At 42.4% G+C, this 22,494-nt stretch overlaps 1 protein-coding gene across 5 annotated transcripts in view; it reads right to left on the bottom strand.

The window, feature by feature from the left end:
- DOK5 (docking protein 5) overlaps positions 1-22,494 on the bottom strand; it is a 152,224-nt gene that overhangs the window by 13,974 nt on the left and 115,756 nt on the right. For all 5 annotated transcript variants that reach the window (XM_001488976.6, XM_070247208.1, XM_005604794.4 and 2 more), the window contains exon 6: positions 22,316-22,451. In XM_001488976.6, coding sequence (XP_001489026.3) covers positions 22,316-22,451 — 136 coding nt within the window. The remainder of the gene's footprint in view (positions 1-22,315; positions 22,452-22,494) is intronic.

Raw genomic sequence — 22,494 nt, 5'->3', positions numbered from 1 at the left:
GCATAGATATTATTCAAATAATTACATGTATGGTGTGTGTGTGTGTGTATATATATATATATATATATATATAGCTCAAAACTCATCACTTCCTGATTATTTTATTATAATCTATGCTCCTGATGTTATTTATATCTATTGTATCTATGTGGTAGGAAAACTATATAATAGTATGCTTCTGTATATCTCTTTCCAACTCTGTGTACACTTGAATACACTTTTCTTTTTTCTTGAGGAAGATTAGCCCTGAGCTAACATCAGCTGCCAATCCTCTTCTTTTTTGCTGAGGAAGACTGGCCCTGGGCTAACATCCATGCCCATCTTTCTCTACTCTATATGTTGGACGCCTCCTACAGCATGGCTTGACAAGCAGTGCGTAGGTCTATACCCGGGATCCGAACCAGCGAATGCTGGGCCGCCAAAGTGGAACGTGTGAACTTAACCACTATGCCACTGGGACGGGCCCGTGAATACACTTTTTTCAGAGAGCCGTTTACTAAATATTTGCCAGCACACGAGTGAATCCAACCCATTAATCTAAAAGAAGGGCTGCCAGCCAAATACGGCCTCTAAACAGGCTGTGTGCGGTCTGCGCGCCCTCTCCAATTTCCCCACTTCTCACCTGGTTATCCTACTTTTCCTTCAGGAGTCAGCTCAGGAATCACCTCCTCTCGACATTCTCCTGACATCTCTTCTCCCTCCGTGGCATCAGGACCTCCTCCCAGACATCTCCTCGTTCTGTTCTTCCTCTGATCATTGTTTTGTGATAGCCGCTAAACCAGCCCACCTCCTACCTTAGGCCATGAACTCCTGGAAAACGGGGATTTTATCTTTTATTTCTGTATCCCTAGCACCTCGCTGGGGCCTCCAGGGGCTTAACAAATATAGGACGGACGGATGAACGAAAGAATAAACCCTGCTTTTGCCCAGGTCACAGGGAACAGTGTTCAGAAATAAATCCTAATCAACCCAGCAAATTAGAAGCACTGTTGCCCAAGGCTGAACTCCTGCTAAAGCTTTAGGTCCAGGTTAGATTAACGTGCAGTCACTGGCTGCAGGGGACAGGACAATAAAGCTCTGCTCCATTCAAGTGGTGAGCAGAAGCAGGGGCTGGAGGGGGTGGGGGACCTGCTAACACACATACGCACAGTGGGCTAGGACAGTCCAACAGCAGGGGCTCAGCTCTGCACATTTATTCCTTCTACAGGTAGCGTTAGCTCAAAATCCCACCAGGGAAGAAAGACCAGGCTTTGTGAAAATCAAACAAATGCCACCCTGTACTTCAATGCTCAAACTTTTCCCCAAACAGCAGGAATGCACACAGCTCCTTTCCTAACCCAGCCTGAGTTCTGATGCTGCCCAGAGGCCTGAAATACTCAATCAATGGATGTAACTGATCGGGTTTTGAAGGCACAAAGAGTATTGTGCTTTCAGGGAGATAAACTGACCGTGGAGTCACAGACCCAGGTTTCAGTTGTCCTCTTGAGCTGTGTGAAAAGAGACACATCCATCCTCTTGTTTAACCTCAAATTCTCCTTTCTCACGGAACTTTCCTTCTAAGGAGACCGACAATAAAATGAAACAAATAAAAAATAATTGGATCGGCATGAAAAGGAATGAGATCCTGACACATGTTACAACATTGATGAAGCTAAAAACATTACGCTAAGTGGCCGAAGCCAGTCCCAAAAGACCACATATTGCATGATTCCATTTACATGAAATATCTGGAACAGGCAAATGCAGAAAGAGAAAAAGCAGATCAGTGGCTGCCTAATGCTAGGCAGGTGGTGACTAAAGGAGACGAGTTTCTTTTCGGGGGGATGAAAATGTTCTGGAGTTGATTGTGGTGATAGTTTCACAATTCTGTGAATATATTAAAAACTGAATTATACAGTTTAAAAGGGGGCATTGTATGGTACATAAGTTATATCTCAATAAAGCTGTCACCAAAACAATAAAATCAGATAGTAGTATGTGCTGTGCAGACTATTAAAAAAAGCATGATATAGCAAGTTACTGGGTGGCTACTTCGGTCCAGCAGTTGCAGAGGAAAGTAACATTTAAACTTGAGTGACAACTGGCCAAAGCAGGGTCCCTATCATTATCCTTGTCAACAACACAGACAGATTCTTTTAAAAACCTCCCAATATTCACAATCATGGAAGTGCTGATTGCCAAGACCCTTCCCTCATAATGTTGGGCACGTCACATCAATGCTCTTGGGAGAGAAAAAGTTCTAATGACCACTATGTATAACTTCTCAGCGAGAAAAGAAGAAGAAATGTCTTCCACGCCGCCAGCCATATTTGTGGTCTCCGTATTCTTCCCTTGGTTTGACTGACGCTTACTCGCTGCCTGTGCACCTCTTATTTAAGTCTGAGACCAGGAGTGCAGGGCCCTCATGAGTCTTAGCCACTATACTGCAGCCTATTGCCCTTCTCTGGAATCCAGCTGTTTTTACAGTAGAGCATTGTGTTTTGCGAAATTGAACAGCACGACAGGATGTAATTGTTTGCTTCTACAGCCAATCATGAGTACCATATGCCGTGTTTGTGGCATCGGTCTGGATCCATTCAGAAACAAGCACAAATCATCACAATGGCAAACGTTAGTACTTCAAGACCTAATTCCATCCTCATCAGACTCTTAAACTTCCACTAGCTTGCTCCTTAAAAGTAACTCAAGTGGGATCTTTGCCAATAGCAACTTTGCAAATGCAAATCATATTATAATTGCCCATTCCCTCAACCCGGGCCCCCGTGCAACTGTAGACTGACTGAGGACACAGTTTTGACAATAAGATTGAGCTGTGAGTCAGAGCTACGTCTACGCCTGAATGTCTGCTCAGCCTGACACACTTCCAAGGCTCATGCAATTCTGATAGTAGACTCAGTTTAAGAAAGTATATATAAACCAACTTATTTTCTGTGCATATTTTAAGCACAAAATGTGGGCAAAGTTGACTCAGAAGGGACAATTCAGTCCATGAGAGAAAAAGTAAAACTGGGTTCCAAAAGAAACAGCATCTCAGTGTGTCTTTCTCTCATTCCACTCAAAACTCAGCTGTCACGTTCACACTACCCTTCAAGTTACTGCCGTTCTCCATCTGGCTTCCTGAACTATGCTTGCGAACTCTCCTGTTAAAATAATATTTGAAAATCTAATCTACCTATGCTTTCTGGACCCTGTGTCGGAGGTTCTCCAACTTTTGCAAGCCTAAGAATTACCTGGAGGGTTCATTACAATGCAGATTCCCACAATGCGGGTGGGGCACAGGAGTTTGCATTTCTACCGAGTTTCCAGATGGTTCCAATCTTACTGGTCCATGGACTACACTTTGAGAACCACAAATGTTATTTATCACAATTGGATCAGCATTCTGGGAAAAAAGTTTCCCACTGTGGTAAGAGCTCAAACTTGGCCGAAAATCTGGGTTAAAGTCTAGAATCTACCACTAATAATTGCATGACGCTAGGTTAGTTATCTACCTTCTGTATCTTTAATATCTAGTCAGTAAAAAACGAGAGCAAAACCGTTTCCACTTTGCAGCTAATTCCAAGAACACACATGACTAGTGGGGTTCTATTAATGTTAGCAACATTTATAATTAGCCTTATATCAATCAAAATATTGTCTTTAGCAAGAGTTTCTGAATGAGGTCCTAGTAGGAACATTCACATTTTCTTTTTAAACCTAAACATTTGATATTGGAGTGTGTTTCTGGCTTGAGGGCAGAAGCTTAAAGAGTTTTCAGGCAACAACAACAAAGTCACATATCGAATTGAATAAATAAATATGCTTAGAGAATATATGTAATTGCCTGGTCCCAGTTGGTATATAATGAATTCAGTGAACAAGCGTGAATGGAGCTCTTCCTACAGGCATGAAACAATTGTAGGAACAGGAGAAAATCCAAGAAGCTCTAGGGTCCCCGAGGATCAAAATCCCCCCCTCCTCTCCCAAGGAGTTTGTCTACATTCTCCAAGGCAGCTCTATCTTTGGATCTGGTAGTATTTCGTTTACCTGGGTTCAGTCATCAATTTAAATGGAGACTGCAGCCAAGAAATCAAGAGAAGACTGAAACTTGGAAGGGCAACAATGAAAGAATTAGGAAAGATCATCAAGTGTAAGGAAGTGTCATTAGAGACTAAGGCCAAGATATCCACACCCTCATATTCCCAATTACTACGTACAAGTGCAAAAGCTGGACAGTGAAGAAGGCTGACAAGAAAAAAATCGATTCACGTGAAATATGGTGTTGGAAGAGAGCTATACGGACACCCTGGACCGCCAGAAAGATAAACAAGTGGGTCCTAGAGCAAATTAAGCCTGAACTATAACTAGGGGCAAAAATGATAAAACTGAGGCTATCCAACTTTGCACGTCATGAGAAGGCAGGATTCTTCGGAAAAGACAACAATGCTGGGAAAAGTAGAAGGCAGCAAGAAAAGAAGATCAAATGAGATGGACTGACTCCAGAAAGAAAGCCACAGGCCTGAGTCTATAGAAACTGAGTAGGGCTGTTGAGGTCAGGACATTGCGGACATCACTCATTCACAGAGGACAGGACATTGTAGATGTCATTCATTCACAGAGGACAGGACATTGTGGACGTCACTCATTCACAGAGGGCAGGACATTGTGGATATCATTCATTCACGGGGTCGCCAGGAGTCGGAGCCGACTTGATAGCACGTAACAAGTATTTTGCCCGGTACCTAAAAGGGAGCAGGGGAGGTACACATTTATGTGATTTTTTTAAACTATTTTTTAAAACTTGTAACACATTGTATTCTTTCTTTCTTAGTATTGATATATTTTTATTGTGTTCAGGAAATACAGAAAAGAACATAAGGCAGACTTGAAATAAACCCCATACTCGTCATCTAGAAAAAAACGAAACCAAAGAAACAAAGAGAATTTTAACATGTTAATATATTTTCTTCCAGTCTTTTTAAAAATGTGCATACATAATAAATACAACACAAACTACTTGATAGTGTATACACTCTTATGCCAGCCTCTTTTTTCATTTAATATATTAAGAATATATCTTACATTCCTAAGTACTGCCATCTTCTACACTGTCATTTTAATGTCCGTGTCACAGCCCATCCTTTGGCTGTAGCAAACTTTGTTCATTTCCCTAACCATTTTTAATTTACTAGATGAGATAATGTAATTAAATTCTGACTCAATCTCCTTTATAACATTTTTTCCTGCTAACCACGATTTGCATTCTGGGACCCACTCTATCAACAACTATTTCAATAACCACTTTTTGAATAAATTTTAAAATTTAATTTTAATTTAGATGTCAAAGTTAGACCGACAAAAATTACTTTTAAATATTACTACATCAGAAAAGTGGACGAGTTGGTGATTTTGTTTTTATTCTTAAACAAAGCAGCCTTACCGTCACATTATCGCCCATCATCCAACAGACTAATCTGTAGCCATTAAAAAGAAAAAGGTAGATCTTTGTGAAGAGATATAAAATAATTCTAAAATCAAGAGGCTGCAATGACTTATCTATGCCTGCTCATGGAGACAGCTCATCACTGGGATGGGTTTAAATACCATCTATCCACACTCTGATGATTTTCAAATGCACATCTGTAACTCCAGTCTTTCCCCGAAACCTCAGACTTGTGTATTTAACAGTCTGCTCCCCACCTCCACCCGGATGCCTAGTAGGCATCTCTCATTCAACGTGTACAAACCCAAACTACAGTTTCTCACGCTCCTTGCCCCCTGAGCACTTCCCCTTCTAGGTAGATGGTTCTTCCAGCCTACCTGATGCTTTGTTTAAAGAAGGAGAAGAAAAGAACCTTTGAGACTACCTTGTTCACTCTCTGTCCTACAAGAAGCTCATCCATTGGCAATTCCTGCTGTTCTAATCTTCACAATGTGTCGAGAATCCACCACTTTTCACCACCACCTCCATCTCCGCCATCCTGGTCCACGTCACTAGCGCTCACCTAGATGCCTGGGTGACCGCAACAGCCCCCGATACACCTTCTGGCTTGCACTCTTGCCCCACCCACCCCTAGTCTTTTCCAAACAGCTGCCAGGGTGTTCCTTTCAAAAGCGAAGTCAGCATATCTCCCCTTTTCTCAAAACCTTCTAGTGACTTCCCAACTCACTCCAAGAAAAATGCAAAGTCTTTCCCACGGCTACAAGGTCATATAGGACCTGGCTCCTAGTTACTTACAGACCTCACCTCCTACCTCTCTTCTCCTCATTTCATCTGCTTCAAAATCATGGCCTCCTTGTACTTGAACATACAAAGCACAGAGCTGCCTCAGGGCCTTTGCACTTAAGGTCCTCTCTGCCTGGAACAATCAGCCCTTAAAAATTTTCAAGGCTCACTCCTCACTTCCCTCAGCTCTCTGCCAGAGTGTCACCTTATCAGAGCAACCAACCTCCATTACTCTTTCCTCTTACACTGCAGTCTTCACAGCATTCACCAACTCTGGATAGAGAGTTATACGTCTATTTTCTATTGTTGATTGTCTGCCTCACCCCCCATAACAATGCAGTAAGCTCCTTGAAGACAAGAACTATTTCTGGTTCTCTGATGTACTCATAGTTCCTAGAACAGGGCCTGCCACAAAGTAAATACTCATATTTGTGGAACGAATAAACTTATTAATAAATAGATAAGTTTTATATCTATTAAGTGATATATATTCTGGAAGGATACAAAAAATCTGGTGAAGTGTTTGCTTCTGAGAAAGTAAATTGATGGCCCAAGACGATAAAGCCTGGGAGAGACTTATTTCACATTGTACATCCTTATGCACAATTTGCATTTTATATCATGTGCAAATCAACTCTTTTAATCCAAAAGTCTTCTTTTGATATTAATGCATCTCAAAATGAATCACAGCCTCTTCCCTCAATTGCATACCATCCCATGCACTGGTTTCAGAACTCTGGAACTATGAAGAAGGTGCTGAGGAATACGTGTGAGTACGCCACTCCTCCAAGAACAGGCTCGCCGAGAAGAAACATCCTCCCACTTCACACACAGTAGTTTCCTAGGTCCACCCCTCACCCCAGCCCTAACCCCTTCAGTCTTCTCCAAATGACACTTACAAGAAAATGAAAACCGAGGGAAGTTAAAAGGAGACTAGAAAAGCATTCTCAAAGAAGCTCAAACATAATTTCAAATCCCTAACCAGAGACAAGTACTCGAAATATCTCATGAATAGTAAACGTTTTGAACTGAATCTTAAAATGTTAGGTTTATTCCTACAAAATTCAGACCAAATGTCTCCCTTGAAAGAGAATAGTAGTCTTAGACAATACTTTAAAAAAAAAAAAAAAGACAAAAATCAAGTACGTGTTTGTGGAGCATGCAATCTATTCACCAAGTCTGGCAAATCTACATTTCTGAGGTTTCTCAAACACCCTGGTAAAGTTCTAGCAAATATATCTTATTTGGTTCGGTCCTGGGTGTAATTTACTGAGATAACTACATTTGCTGCATTCTTTGGGGTTCCTTCCTCTTGATGAAGCAGGCTCACTTAATCAATACACGCTGCTTAAAATCCTAATTGCTCCGCTAAGTGGTAGAAACCAATTCCTCTGGAACAGAGGTGCACATGCTGTCGAACAACTTTTGTAATCGCTGTGGGGCACCCACGCTGTTGACAAGAAGAGGTAAGTCATTCTCAGGGTGTCCAGAGGTCTGCACAGTGGCTCTTGCGCCCGCTCTTCCTCCACCTGCTGGACAGGTGCGATCTCCTTTGTGTTAAGAGCAGGAATGACCTCTTAAAGGATCTGGCTTTCTGCAATGAGAGAGCTTAACAACTTGTTCTTGCTTTCCTAAATACACAAAACCTGGTGAACATGTACTGCGGATACACGTGGAAAGACCGGTTAATGTCCAGTATAATTAGACAATTAGGGAATTACGCCTGAATGGACACTTCTGTTCTCAGTACGATGGTATAATCTCTGAACGATTGCTTCAAGTTTTACTGTGAATTTTTGTATGTATAAACAGCATCAAAGCATGTGTCCCATGCTGTGCTCTGTCTCACTCCCATTCCATTTCTTCTAAGGACCAAGGAGCCAGACTCTCAGAGTCACTTTAGAGCAGTGGTTCTCAAAGTGTGCTGCCTGGACCAGCCACATCAGCATCACCTGAGAACTTATCAGAAATATGAATTCCAGTGCCTCACCCAGACCAGCTGAAACACTGGAGGCGGGGCCAGCAACCTGTGGCTTAGTATGTCTTTTAGGGGACTCTGATGCTCCCTGAAGGCAGAGAACCACTGTCTCCCTCTCCTGCCCCCTCACCCAGCAGCCCCGCCCAGACCACAAACACACGCACAGTCAGGCCCCAGATGCCTCGGTTCCACCTCCACCGAGTCTCCCAAATGAGCACAAGTCCGGGCTTTGTGCTTCTGTCCCGATTCCTCACTTAGTAGTTGTGAACCACTCAGCCTTAGTTTCCCCATCTATGAAATGGACCTAATGAAACTGTCACTGAAAGGCACAGGACTCCAGGACGTTGGAAGGCAATACAACACTACCTATTTAAATTTAAAAATACTTACAAACTTTAATTCAGAATCCTACTCATGAGTTTAGAAAATTCAGCTAAATAAAGTTAAGTTCAGAAACTCAGTTAAAGTTAACAGTATAGAAGAGCACGTGGACAAGGATGTTTAGTGTAGTATTTTTTATTAATGGCCAAAAAACATCTGATATTTCCATAGATGGCTTAATACATTAATCTTACTTCAAAACCCTGAAATATTATGCAGCCATTAAAAAGCATGAATAAGACCAAGGTCAGCTAACTTTTCTGTCGAAGGCCAGATGGCAAATGGCTTTGCAGACCATACAGTCTCTAGCACCAACTAATTAACTCTTTTTTTTTCAATGCAGGTGACGCCGTGTTCCAATAAAAGCTTACTTACAAAAACAGGTGCAGGCTGGGTTTTGCTTGTGGGGTGTTGTTTGCCAACCCCTGATTCAGACCTATCCCATGTAACTTTTAACTATGTCCATTAGGCATTTATATTTACTGTTGAATGAGAAAACCGGGGGGTAGTTTTTAAAATGTGCAATGTGATTACAATTTTGTAAAACCAACAATGACCCCCAAATACTGATTATGTGTATACATCTATGTGCGTGTGTCTATCTACGTGTATATGTATACATAGACTTCTGTATAGGATTCAAAGGGTAAAGAGGAAAACATGGAAAGATAAGTGTGAACTTCTTAACAAGATTTAGGAGTTGCTAATGAAGGGAAAGGAGGGAAGGAGATGCATACAAATAGCGAAGAGAAAAAAATATATACCAATAACCATCTATATGATCATATTTTTGCGGTTAGTTAAATGTTACATACATGGGTCTATGTAAAAATAAATTAAATAGGATTCAAAAACCAATCCTTATCTCCAAGGATAGTTGTGAAAATTAAACGAAATAAAGCACGAAGACGCTCAGCACAGAGCCAGCTGGAGCCGCTCGTTCCAACTCTAATTATCCCTCAATTTCACCGCGCCTCCTAACGTGGTTTTCTGCTTACACATTCCCTGCCTGACGGCCCTGCCTTTTCCCTTCCCCGTTCCAATGAATTCTGCCCTCTGCATTCTTTGGTTCATTCACTCACTCCTTGCATCCATTTATATACTCTGGGCGTCATCTATAAGTCATGCACTATGCCAGGGGCTGGAAACTTAAAAATGAATAAAACACAGTTCCTCGGCTCCCCAGGACTTTATAAAGAATGGCTTTAAATCTCAGCTCAGCTCGCGTCACCATCTGCCTCCACAATGGCGCTCCTTCCTCTACAAAAGACAGCAGAGCTTTCCTTCCTGCAGGCGGAGGAGATTCCTTGTATGTGCTCATAGACCTAGTGCCTGGCAGGATTCCTGGCACAAGGTAGGCACTTAAGAAAAAGTGGGTGAATGACACTGAAACACTGATGGACAAATTGATTGACTTGACTGAACGAATGAATCATTAAGTGAATGAGAAACCCCCATAATCTTCCATCCTCTTGTCATTTCATCCTCTTCTACTATAAGTCAATAATAATAATGGCTCAGATTGATTTGTATTGAGTAGGTGACAGGCACTATGTCAAGAAATCACTTGCCTTACCCCATCCAGTAAGGTGTGTAGTAATATAATCCTCCCTTTATAGAGGGGGAAACAAATGCTCAGAGTGGCGAAGTGACTTACCCAAGGACACTGAGCTGGTAAGGATGCCCAGCCAGGATTTAAGACCTGGCCTCCTACTCCAGAGCTAAAGTTCACATCAAAATTCTGTGTATTTTTCACAGGAAGTGTTGAGGATGTTATGAAGACCTTTAAGAATAGGTTCATATCCTGTTCATAGTGATAAAATGAACCTGAATTTTATTTCCAAAGCTTAGAGAAATGGCAACTGGTCGAAAATCTAGGCTGCAAGGATATGGGAATGCCACCCCCGCCATCTTGAGGAACAGAATCTACCAGTGATTCCACCAGACCCTTGGAACCCCACTGTCCCAGGGGCCTTCTCTCAAGTGGAAATTAACTATCTGCCAAACGTGGTCTCCCCTGGCGGCCTAATGAAACCTGCTCTCACGGGCTGCCTGGCCCTGATTCCAGCTCTGACAGATGTTTGGCATGAAACACCCAATGAGCTATCTTTCCTTTCTCCAATTCCTCTCCCTTATTCTGACACATGGAGAAAAAAATGATGGGTACTCCTCTCATCAAAATGTTACAAGAGATCACAGAATATTATTGAACTGTCAAGGAAATAGAGCAGGGGCTTACTTCTTGAACGTTACGAGAAAAAAAAAGGAGAGAGAAGTAAAGAAAAAGTGAGTAGGAGAAAAAGATTGCTTTCCTGCTAAGGAAAAAATGCAGTGGAGACACGACTTGGTGAGCAGAACTCTGGCTAAAACAATGCCTCCTTTGTCACTTGCGGCCTTGATAGAGCAGACTGTTAGTGAAATCAACCATTTGGGGCCAAATTTCCAAGTGCAGCATTATGCTGAGCACCAGATGCACTCAAACGGTTATTTTCACGGGGAATGAAAGTGATTTGCATCAATTTATTCAGAGCCATCTGAATTCTCAGCCACATGCATAAAACAAAATCACTGCTCCCTTTGCTTCTGATAACTTTTTATGCCTCCTTGCTAAGGAAATCCTCTCCCCACCTGTACGTGGAAATGGATATCCTCAAAGACTGTTTGCCAAGGCCTGTTAAAGCGGACTCGATTGGAACCTGCACCTTGTTTTGGCCTTGGGAGGGAATGGATTGGGTATTCTGGCTTCATTTTTCTTTTTCTCTGCACTCATAAAACTATCTATTCAATCCTTATTTTGTTCATTTGACAAACCTTTATTAAGCCCTGTGCCAGGCCATGAGCTTATTATAGACACATGGGGCCTAGTCCCTGCCCTCTGGTGGCTTAGAGCCTCCAGTGGAATGGCCACTTACTCAGAGGTCAGCTTTTGAAGCTAATGCATAAGGCAAAAATCCCATAAGGTCACGTTGAACCTTTAAACTCAATGGCTCAAACTCAATAGAAACAGGTGCTTTAGTGACAAGATGGCACACGTATGCTGGAACGGAGTCCAGTGAGCGAAGGCACGATTTGTGTCTCCTGTCTTAGGTTCACTCTGGAGTGGCGGGTTGGTGGGCAGATCGTCTAGGCCATGCAGATACGCCGTACTTCGTTTTCCTGAGCTTCGCTTTGCAGAGCGGGTATAACTGTGCATATTTATGGAGTCCTGCTGAGTGCTAGGCCCTGCCGGAGCCCACAGAGAAGACAGGGGCCTTACCTCATAATCTGACACTGTCATGCTCACATGAACACCATCAGTGTCTTAAAAAACACCAAACAACAGTGCTCAGCCCCATCCCCCAGAGGCCTGGTGCGCCCATTTATATCCCTCATATCCCCACTGCTTCAAGGTGAGTATCTTTCTCCCAGCCCAGCTCACACCAGTTTGTGCGAGTAAACAGGACTCATTAAAGAGCCCACATTTGTTGAATCTTACTATGTCCCTCCTCAGTGCCTAACGTGTCCTTGCTCATGTGGACCACACAACATCGTGAGTCATACACCCTATTATCACCCACGCATGACACATGAAATAAACAAGGCAAAAGGAGGCTGGGCCGTGTGGCTCAGAAGCGACATGCAACCCGAGACAGCCTAGCCCATCACATTCTGGCCCAGCCTTCCAGCAGGGCCTGCCCTACCTTCATGCCAGGAGTTCTCCACCTCCTGCTATTGACCTTCTGGGCCAGTTCACTCTTTCCGTCCCGTGCATTGTAGGAGGCTTTGCAGCACCCGTCTACCCACCAGATGCCAGTAGCACATTCCCACCCCCCCCCAAACCCAGTGTTGACAACCAAAAATCACTCCAGATACTGTCAAATGTCTCCCGGTAGGAAAACCACTACCCGTTGAGAACCACTGGTTTAGGGTGACTCTACAATCCAGCATGCCTGGTTTACATCTGTTATCTACACATAACTCTTAATCAGGGCCAGTCACACAGGGCCCCATGCTCAGAGGGACCTCACACTTGGTCTGATGCTGTGCTATCACCGTCTTGAAAATCTTAATCTTTGAACAAGAGACCCTGCATTTTCATTTTGAACCAGGCCTGCAAATGACATAGCCAATCTTGCTCTAAACAGGGTTAAACTTTCACTCTCAAAAATGTCCGACCTGGGAAAAAAGTTCCTACGGTCACCCTTCTGATGATACATAACAGAGCCTTTAAAAGTTCACCATGCAATTTTTGCCTTATTGAATGAAAACTACGAAAGCCTGGTTTACTTGTCTGTAACATGTTGACTGTACAGCCGGCTTTGGTCCCCATGTATACTCATGCTTACACACGTTTTGCATTTTCTATCATAAACTCCCAGATGTACATCTACCCCGACATTTTCCCCAGTAACTGCCACCTTTTGCTACCAGGGAAATGGCCATAATCTTCAATGAAAAGCCATGTCAGGGAAATAAATATCTTGGCAAAAATATAAAGCACAAGAGGTATGTGTTGTTCCCCTAAACTAGGGATTGCAAACCGAATGCCAACATGGGTTGTGCAGGGAGCATAAATGAGTAAAACCTCCTGGTTGTCAATACAACAAGAAATGACAAGAATTATGAAAAACTGAAGACCATTCGCCATATCAAAATGGTAGTCGCTATTCCATTATAACCCAGGTAGGCATGGTATTACCAGATATTCTCATTTTTTCAAAAGATAGAACTACATATTTTGTGTGAAACCTCCCATTTTAAACATGGGGAACTAATTTAATTTTTTAAAAATATCATCTGTGCCAATACCTTGTAGACCAAACAAAAAGTGGAGTGCATGTGCGAGCCCACAACACCTGCCCTCTAAATCTTTGGTGATCTTAACTCCCTCTCCCTGGTCTGGCCACTTGAGACATCGGCCTAAGATTTCTTACTGCCTGAAGCTGAACCAATGGATAACTTTACCCCTCCCCCTTGCTAGTTGCATAATGGAGGAGGATTTGCATTTTTCATGCTGGGACAGGTCAATGAGTATTTGGGTAGGAACCTACTAAGTGGTTAATTTCCAGTTCTGCAGAAACAACTCACTGTATCTCCCCAAATGCTAAAAGCTTCATAGTTGGTGACAACCATCCATCCTGGCGCCACCTCTGAATGCCCTCTCCATGCTGCATTCGGGTTATCAGATTCTGGTCACGTCCAACACTTTAATATTATGGGGAAAAAAAGCCACAAAAGGCAGAGCATGTGTCTGCTGGGGCAGCCAAAAGCTGGAACCCCTACTGAATGATGCCTATGGTCTCTCTTAAAATGAGTGATTCTGGTTAAGATCATAAGTGGCCTCTGATTTTACTGAAAGGTATTTGAGATTATTGCTTTGCCTTCAGCAAACTCCTAGGAGAAAAAGTGAATCCACGTGGCTTGGCGGGCAGGGACGGGTAAAATAATTGCATTTGTATCTAATGCCTAAAAACCAGGGTGTAGAGTGGGGACAGTGAACTACAACCTGCAGGCCAAATCCTGCTGGCCTGTGTTTGTACGGTCCAGAGCTAAGAATGGTTTTTACATTTTTAAAGTAAAAAAGAAGAGGAGGGGAAAGAGGAGGAGGTTGTGGAGGAGGAGGAGGAAGAGAAACAGCAGCAGGAACCAAAACCTAAAGTATTTACCATCTGGCCCTTGCAGAAAATGTATGTCAACCTTTGGTGGAGACGGATAAAGCACTTATTTCCTAACTTCTCAAAATAGATTAGAAATTGTATTGAACTGACTCCATTCATCTCCCACTCCTCATCACCATTCCTATCTTTATCCTCTCTGCCATGATTGACACTGGGAAAACTACATTACTCCCCATGGCCCATATGGTCAACCAGATGCACCCTCTGCCCTCATGGGAACATCTTCAGTTTATGTCACGACCTGCTGTCTTGCCACCATCAGGCTTTCAACTTACAGCCTACTTACGGAGCCACCATCTCAAGCATTAATACCAGTTTTATAGCTTATAAACAAAGCTACAACCTGTTAGCAACATTCAGTTTGTCTTCTTTTCCAGTAGAGGCACAGCCACCAGCTAAACGATGACCACAGCAAGGCTACGGGAGCTGACAGCAGCATTTATGAATCAGCTGAAAGAACTATGAAAGAACCATTGCACGGTGCAAGTTATGATGTTGTTACAAGCGACTGAAAAGAACATGCTCAGAAAATGACTTTTCCCCCCTAATATACAGAAACAAAAGTCACAGCAAATTTACGGGGGAAGGCTAAGTTGCAGAAGTATCTATCGTGTCTGAACAAACAGTTTAGTCTGTCTTAAAATGTCTATTCCTAGATGTAGGTTAATCCCACTCAGCCTCTTTTAGTTTCTAATGAATTCATGAGAAGTGCTTTGTGGCTTAACTCAGTTAATTTAATTTTAGCTGAGTAAGGACAGCACGGTTTCTAAAGTGTGGACCGAGGAGCCAGCAACACCTGGATTTAAATCTTGGCTCCATCATTTCTAGCTGTGTGTCCACACTTCGAACTCCCTAGCCATAAAAATGGATATTAGTTCCCAAGTCAATAGAGTCATGTTGAAGATTAAATGTTAATACATGTCTGGTGCCTGGAGGAGTGCCTGGCACATAGCAAGTTCTTAATAAATGTCAGATACATTATCATCACCATCAGTAACACGTAGCAACTGTTGATCATCCTAAAACTCAGCTCAGGCATAACCTTCTCCAGAAAGATGCCCTTGCCACTTACTGGAAACCCCATTTCTAGCACCTGGAAATTTCCCTATCAAGCTTTTAAGCTCCACAACATATATTTTTTTAAATCAGTATCTCTTATCACACATTTTTATGCATTCATAGTGAGGGAATCCTCCGTCTCCCCCACCAGTGGCAACAGTTGTTTGCCATATGCCAGAAGTTCAACTATTGTTTCTGTTCCTACAAATATAATTATGTAGCCATGGTTAAAAGAAATTAAATGGAAGAGAAAGACATACAGTCCCTTCCAGACCCTCAAACCACAGTCCTGCTCCCCAAGGGTAATCAACATTCCCAGGTAGGTGTGTATCCCACCGGAAGTTCACTTTCTGTGCTTACAAAGTGCGTGTGGGCCTGTCGTGCTGCCTCTTCCTCATTTACTCCACACACCTTTGATATTACCGAGGGTGACTCTTCATGCTCCTGAGCTGCTTTGTATACTTCCTGTGACATCACTTGCCATCATTCATCTAATTATCCCCTTTGGGTGGACACTGAAGCCATCTCCAGTTATTTCTGTTATTACAAATAAGCTCCCCAAGAATGGGAACCTCTTCTCCGGAGTCATTTCCCCAGCACCTCGTGGAGAGGAGGGCTCAGCAAATGTTGGTTAGACATCTAGTGTAAGAATAAAGAACCACTCCCCCCAGTGACACTTGTGTCCACACCATCTTTGTTTCTGCTAGTCTATCTTCGGGGTAAATTCCTAGAAAGACTATTGCTCAGAAAAGAGATGCGTGAATTTAATTTTGATAAATACGGACAAATTGCCCTCTAATGAGACCACAATCAATTGGACTCACAGAACTATATTGCTGCGTATGTGAAGGGTATAAATCATAACTCCTTATCTAAATTTGAAGCTCCTTTAAAAATGCAAAGGATTTTTTTTATGTTTTATTTTATGTTCTCCATAAGACCTGCCATATTGCTTTGCAAGCAATAGATAGGTGTTTGATAAAAGAAGTTTGAATGATAATTAATAGACCAGGATATAAAAAGGGTTTAATTCAGAAGGGGACAAAGCCAATAATTGCTTTATCAGTACACCAATTAAAAAAAAAATCTATAGGTTAACCCAATCAACCCATAAGCAGAAGAGGTAAAAACATGTTTTGGTGTGAGACAGTGGAGGATGTTGAGTTGTGAAAAGAGTATTTATACATAGAAAACGCCAGCAGGCAACGGTCTCTTTCAGCATCTGAATAGTAATGAAATCGATTCTATGATTTCTTTGATTTCCTCTATATTTAAAAAAAAGATTGCATAGCATATTGCTTTCTAAATTAGGTTGAACATAAATGATTTTGGCTTCCAGAATGGTGGACGAATTGCACTTGAATTCTACAAATTCACTAGCAAATTTTATTTGCAAGACTAAGTTCGAAAGTAAGTCTATCAATTAAACAAACAAAAAACAAGAGGAGATGAAGTGGAAAGAGTGAAAAAGTGTCGTTCAGATTTCACTCTCAAACCTGTGTGCAGTCAGAGCTCCAGGGTATGAGGGAGAAGTCACCCAGGAGCCTAAATGTCACCCTGTGGCCCCCAAGAGAGCCTTCTTCATTGCAGTCATTCTCCACCTTGTCGCGTTTGCCTTGAAGGAAATTCTAAAAGTGACAGGCCCGGACGTGGAATGAGGAACATCCCACACACCGCCACTCCTTGCTCCAAAATTAGACTTTGTCATAGACACTGATCTCCAAGGTGGCAAAAATAGCTAGTTGCTCAAGGGAGCCCCGAGCTGTCCCCACGGTCTCCCTGCAGCTTCTCCGGCTGCAGCTGGCAGCTGATGGCAAACAAGCTTGCCGCCCCATCTCGTTCAACAGTGAGTCCCTCCCCGGGACTCCAGGCCCAACCCCACTCCCTGTTCTAGCATCCTTTAGAGTGAAGATGAATAACACACTGAATGTAAAAAGCAAGGAGGCGAGAGAGGAATTATGAAATACAAGATTGCGACCAGGTGCCCAAACTACCCAAAAAGGTGGGATTTCTTTAACAGTGATTTTTTTAGATATACTCTAAGTTGATAGATATTTCTGAAAAGTACTCTGATATTCAAGGTAATCTGAAAACGCTATGACTATTCTTAGTGGAGACATAGGAGGGACACAAAAAGCCTTAAAACTCTTCAAGGGAGAAAGGTATTGTAGCCAGATGCAGAGATTTAGGAACCAGATAGAACAATCCTACATTCTTGGCTCCACTGGCAATGAGCTCTATGGCTGCAGGCAAGTGACTTAACCACTCTGAGCGTCAGTTTTCTCATCTATATGAAAGGGAGAGTGATTCCTTCCAGGCCAAGGGCCATCAGTAATACTGTCTTGAATCGAAGCATGGGCTTCACCTGTCTGATCACCACTATATCCTAGAGCACATTAACAGAGCATATTCGGTCCTCAATAAACATTTTCGAACGAACAAATGAATGAGAATGAATGAATGAATGAATTTACCTCACAGAGTTACTGTGGTGATTAGAGAAAAAGCAAGGAAAACATCAGGTATATTGTAGAAGGTTTGATAAATGGTAGTGGCTGCTATTACTAAAGAGCCTGGCATATAGCAGATGTTCAATAACCAAATGGTATCATTAGCAAACACCACAAAGTAGGAAAAATATTTAAAAGTCAAAATCAAAGCACCAAATAAATATTATTCCAGAAGTTTGCACAGTGTGGGGACAGACCCTAAGGTGGCTCCCAGGATTCCTCCTCCAGCGTTCATGCCCTGTGTGTCTGTCCCCTTCCCCGACTGTGGGAAGCATTTGTGACTTGCTTTGAATCAACAGAGTATGACAGGGAGATGGGATGTCACTTGCATGACTATGATACGTGGGACTGTGGCTTCCACCCTGCAAGGAGACTCTCTTGCTGGATTCTATGAAGTAAGCAGCTTTGTTGGGAAGGCCCATGCAGCGAGGGACTGAAGGTGGCCTCTGGGAGCTAAGGATGGCCTCCATCCAACAGTCAACAAGAAACTGAGGCCCTCAATCCTACAGCCACAAGGAACTAAATTCCATCAATAACCAGGTGAGTTTGTGAGTGGATCCTTCCCCTGTCTAACCTTGGGATGAGACTGGAGCATCTTAGCCTCATGAGAAACTGAAGCTGGAGGCCCAGGTAAGCCATGTCAAAACTCTTGACCCGCAGTAACTTTGAGATAATCAGTGTACTGTTTTATAGTGTACAGTTTGTGTACTTTGCTATACAGCAACAAAAAGTTAAAACATGTAGTAATGTAGGCAAGACATGAATTGGCCACAGCATGGGTAGCCACTGCCCAGAGAAGGACCACTGGCTGAGAGTAACAACAGAGAGAGGCAGAGACTGTGGAGATGTGAGGGTCCCTATTCTATCTAAAGAGGGCAGACACTACTGGACACATCTGACTGTTGCCATGTGGGGATGCGAGAAGAGTGTTGCCAGATCTTTTCACTTTTCAAGATAATACAGAAGTCTGAGTTTTATGTGAAACCTCTTAATTTTTAAATGTTGGCCACTAATTTGGAGTTTTTAGAATGGCAGTGAGCTAATCTCATGCAGGGCAAAGAAAACATGTTTAGGGGTTGATTCAGAGATAAGGCATAAAGTGGGGTTATCTCAGCACGCCTCCTCCAAATTTGAGCCCCACTACTTCCAAGCTGGTGGCCTTGGGCCTTCAATCCAAGGGTCATTATGAGGATTAGAAAGTATAAAGAAATTCTTTAAAATGTTGCCTGTTACAGAGTAGAGATATGATACATTTTTATTATTATTGTATAGTTTCCTACAGCTCTTGTAATAAATTACCACAATTTAGTGGCTTAAAATAACACAAATTTATTCTCTTAAAACTCTGGAGGCCAGAAGTCCAAAATCAGTTCCAGTGGGCTAAAGTCAAGTTGTCAGCAGGGCTGGTTCCTTTTGGAGGTTCCAAGGGAAAAGGCGTTTACTTGTATTTTCCAACTTCTAGAGGCCACCTACATTCTATGGTCACGTCTCCTTCTTCCACCTTCAAAGGCATCAGCCTAGAATCTTCAAATCTCTCTCTCTCTGTTCTTTGCTTCCATCATCACATCACCTTCTGTCTGAAGACGCCTCCCGTTTGCTTCTTATGAGGACCCTGGTGATTACAGTGGGCCCACCTGGATCATCCAGGATGATCTCCCACCTCAAGAGCCTTCACTTGATCACCTCTTGCAGAAACCTTTCTGCCATGTAAGGTAACATTCACAGGCTCCAGAGACTAGGATGTGGACATCTTTGGGAAACCATTATTTAGCCTACCACAATTATTATTATTATTATCATTTTATTCCCTGATCAACAAATCTCCTCTTTTTGACCTCTGGGATTCAGGGTCACAAGTCTGATCCAAACCAATTCACTCAAGGTTACAACTTCACAGTGGCGTGGGTCCCACAGTGAGGCATTCTGTCTGTACTTGTGGTCTTGGAAGTTTCACAACAGCGGCAGCTTACAGTGGGTTAGGGCTTCCTAACAACGAGGCTAAGCCCAGAGGTTAGCTTCACCATCTTTCTCCATTTGTGACATTGGCTCCCTCAGAGAACCAAGCCAGCAGTGACATAAAGGCAATGCCTAGATGAGAATATAGCCAGATCTGTGTGGATCCAATCACCAGAAAACTCAAAACTGTAAGCCAGGGAGGGTAAGCCAGTTTCATTTGTTTCATTTTAACCTGGTATCTCTTTCCTCCCCTAATCAGGGATTGATCCAAGTGCACTGAGTTTCAGCATTTCACCATCCCCAGTTTAACCTCTTTGAAAGCCAGATCCCATTTTGAAGCTTACTCATTTCCACCTAAAACAGGATGTTGTGGCTTTAAAATCACATTCATTTTGTAGAACTCATTAAGCATACAGCAAATTAAGAGCAAACATTATTTTCCAGTTAAATTTGCAAAGGGATGATCTCAACGAATTAATCATATTCCTGATTAATTTTAGCGAAAGTTATGAGAGGGTTGTAAACGGAAAAACGTGTGTGTGCAGAACCCGCCTTTCAAGTGCAAAACAACTTATGCTAATTGATGGTTTTACCAATAAGGTACTCTTGGAAGAACCTCTTCAGATGTTTAAAGGCATCTAATGGGATAGCTACACAACTTTAATGCAATGACATGTTGCCTTGTAGGATTGAAGTGACTTGAATTCTACTTTACAGCTATCTATCTATCTATCTATCTATCTTTCACCCATCCTCTCATCTATCCATTCACTCATTTATCTATCTCTATTGCAATATCCAGAATTGGTAAGCATATGGAGTTACAGAAACCATGCTGCATTAGTTCAAAAAGAACATTTTTAAATAGTTGGGGGAAAAAGCAAAGAAGACTATTTCATGATATGTGAAAATTACATGAAATCTGAATTTCAGTGTCCATTAATACGGGTCTTTTTTGGACCACAGCCGTACCCATTTGATTACGTTTTACCTGTGGCTGCTTTTGCATCACAACAGCAGAGCTAAGTTGTTGCAACAGAGACCATCACAGGCTACAAAGCCTAAAGTATTTACTATCTGGCCCTTTACAGAAAGTTTTGCTGATCCCTGCTCTAAAATTCCAGGGCACTGCATGCATAAGTCATTTGGGAATAATCTGGGGCTGCTTTGGTATAGATCATACTACTGGCATGCTTTTCCCCCTCTTTAAGGCCAACCATCCTACGTGTTTAAATCAGGCAGTTTCAAACTACCCTACTCTTCCCATGCTAACCCAGCTCCTCTTGGTTTTACAGATTTCATTCCAGATGTGAAGCTCTTTGCATGTTGTTTGCAGCCACAATGCATGACTTGCATTATTTAACTGTTGTCCATTCAAGAGTTCATGAATGTATTCTTCTTAAAGGAGAAACACATGAATCCTAGTTCTCTGTACAGGTCGCAGTCCCTAGCACAATGCAGTGAACAGAGTAGGTGTTCGGAGAGAGCATTTACATATGCTCATGTGTATTTGTTTGTGGTGTCTTTATACATTGATGACTATGAAGGTTTATCAACCAGACATGGCAAATGTGTGGCTGCGGGCAGGATGGGGTCTATAGACAGATCTTATCTGGCCCACAGCATTACTGTTTTGTTGTTGGTTTTAAATGAAATTAACTTCCAATAGTTATAAACTAGAAGATATTATATACGGACTCAAATCCTTTGCTTCTCTGGAAAAAAATCAAGAAATCTCCTACATGGAGGCCATAATCTCATGTCAAGAGCTGTCTAGTCTTGGGCTTCTCACACTTCACTCCAGTTTCCCTTCAGCCCTCTCTCTCACATTTTCTTTCTGGTCGCTGTTGACATTTGAAATGATAACTTCTGATACAGCTATAAACATACTTCTACAGGTAAATAATCCACATAGCTGTGTCTACAGATGTCCATACACATCCAAATTGATTTTAACGTACACACTCACTATAATGCACTGAATGATTACGCTCCCCCCCTAAATTCCTATCTTGAAATCTTAACCCCCAGGGTGACAGTATAGGAGGTGGGGCCTTTGGGAGGCGATTAGGTCATGAGGACAGAGCCCTCATGAATGGGATTAGCGCCCTTATAAAAGAGACCCCAGAGAGCCCTCTCACCCCTTCCGTCTTGTGAGACACAGAGAAAAGACAGCCATCTACGAATCCAGAAGTGGGTCCCACCAGACAATGAATCTGCTGGCACCTTGATCTTGGACTTTCCAGCTTCCTAGTGAGAAGTAAATAAATTTCTGTTGTTTATAAACCATCCAGTCTATATTTGTTGCAGGAGCCCAAACTGATTAAGACAAACACACATTTATAATGATTGAGGCACAAAGGAGATAAACAGGAAAGTATGGTTACTGTGTTACTAACTGGCTGCTTTGGGCTTTCCGAGAATGGCGTTTAATCCAAGGAAACCATTGCTGACTACAGGAGTAAACCAACTGCTCAAATAATGCTCGCCATGTTTTTCAGCAGAAAGATTCCAAGGTTGCATTCTATAGTTGTATACACTGGGTCATAGGAAGAAATGCCACACGTACCATTGAATTTTTCACGCTCTGTAGCAAGCGCTCGTGCTGCTCAGCTATGGCCAAGGCAGCAGAGTGCACTTTCCGGTAGATGGCCTCCCCATCTCGAGTTTGAAAAATAAACAGCCCTTCACCAGTCTCACACATCCTGTGAAAACAAAAACAAAAGGCTGCTGAAAACCCAGCTCCTA

Source organism: Equus caballus, chromosome 22 (assembly GCF_041296265.1).
Source record: "Equus caballus isolate H_3958 breed thoroughbred chromosome 22, TB-T2T, whole genome shotgun sequence".
Classification (NCBI taxonomy): Eukaryota; Metazoa; Chordata; class Mammalia; order Perissodactyla; family Equidae; genus Equus; species Equus caballus.
Note: the sequence above shows the minus strand (reverse complement) of the source record. Positions and strands in the feature narration are given on the sequence as shown.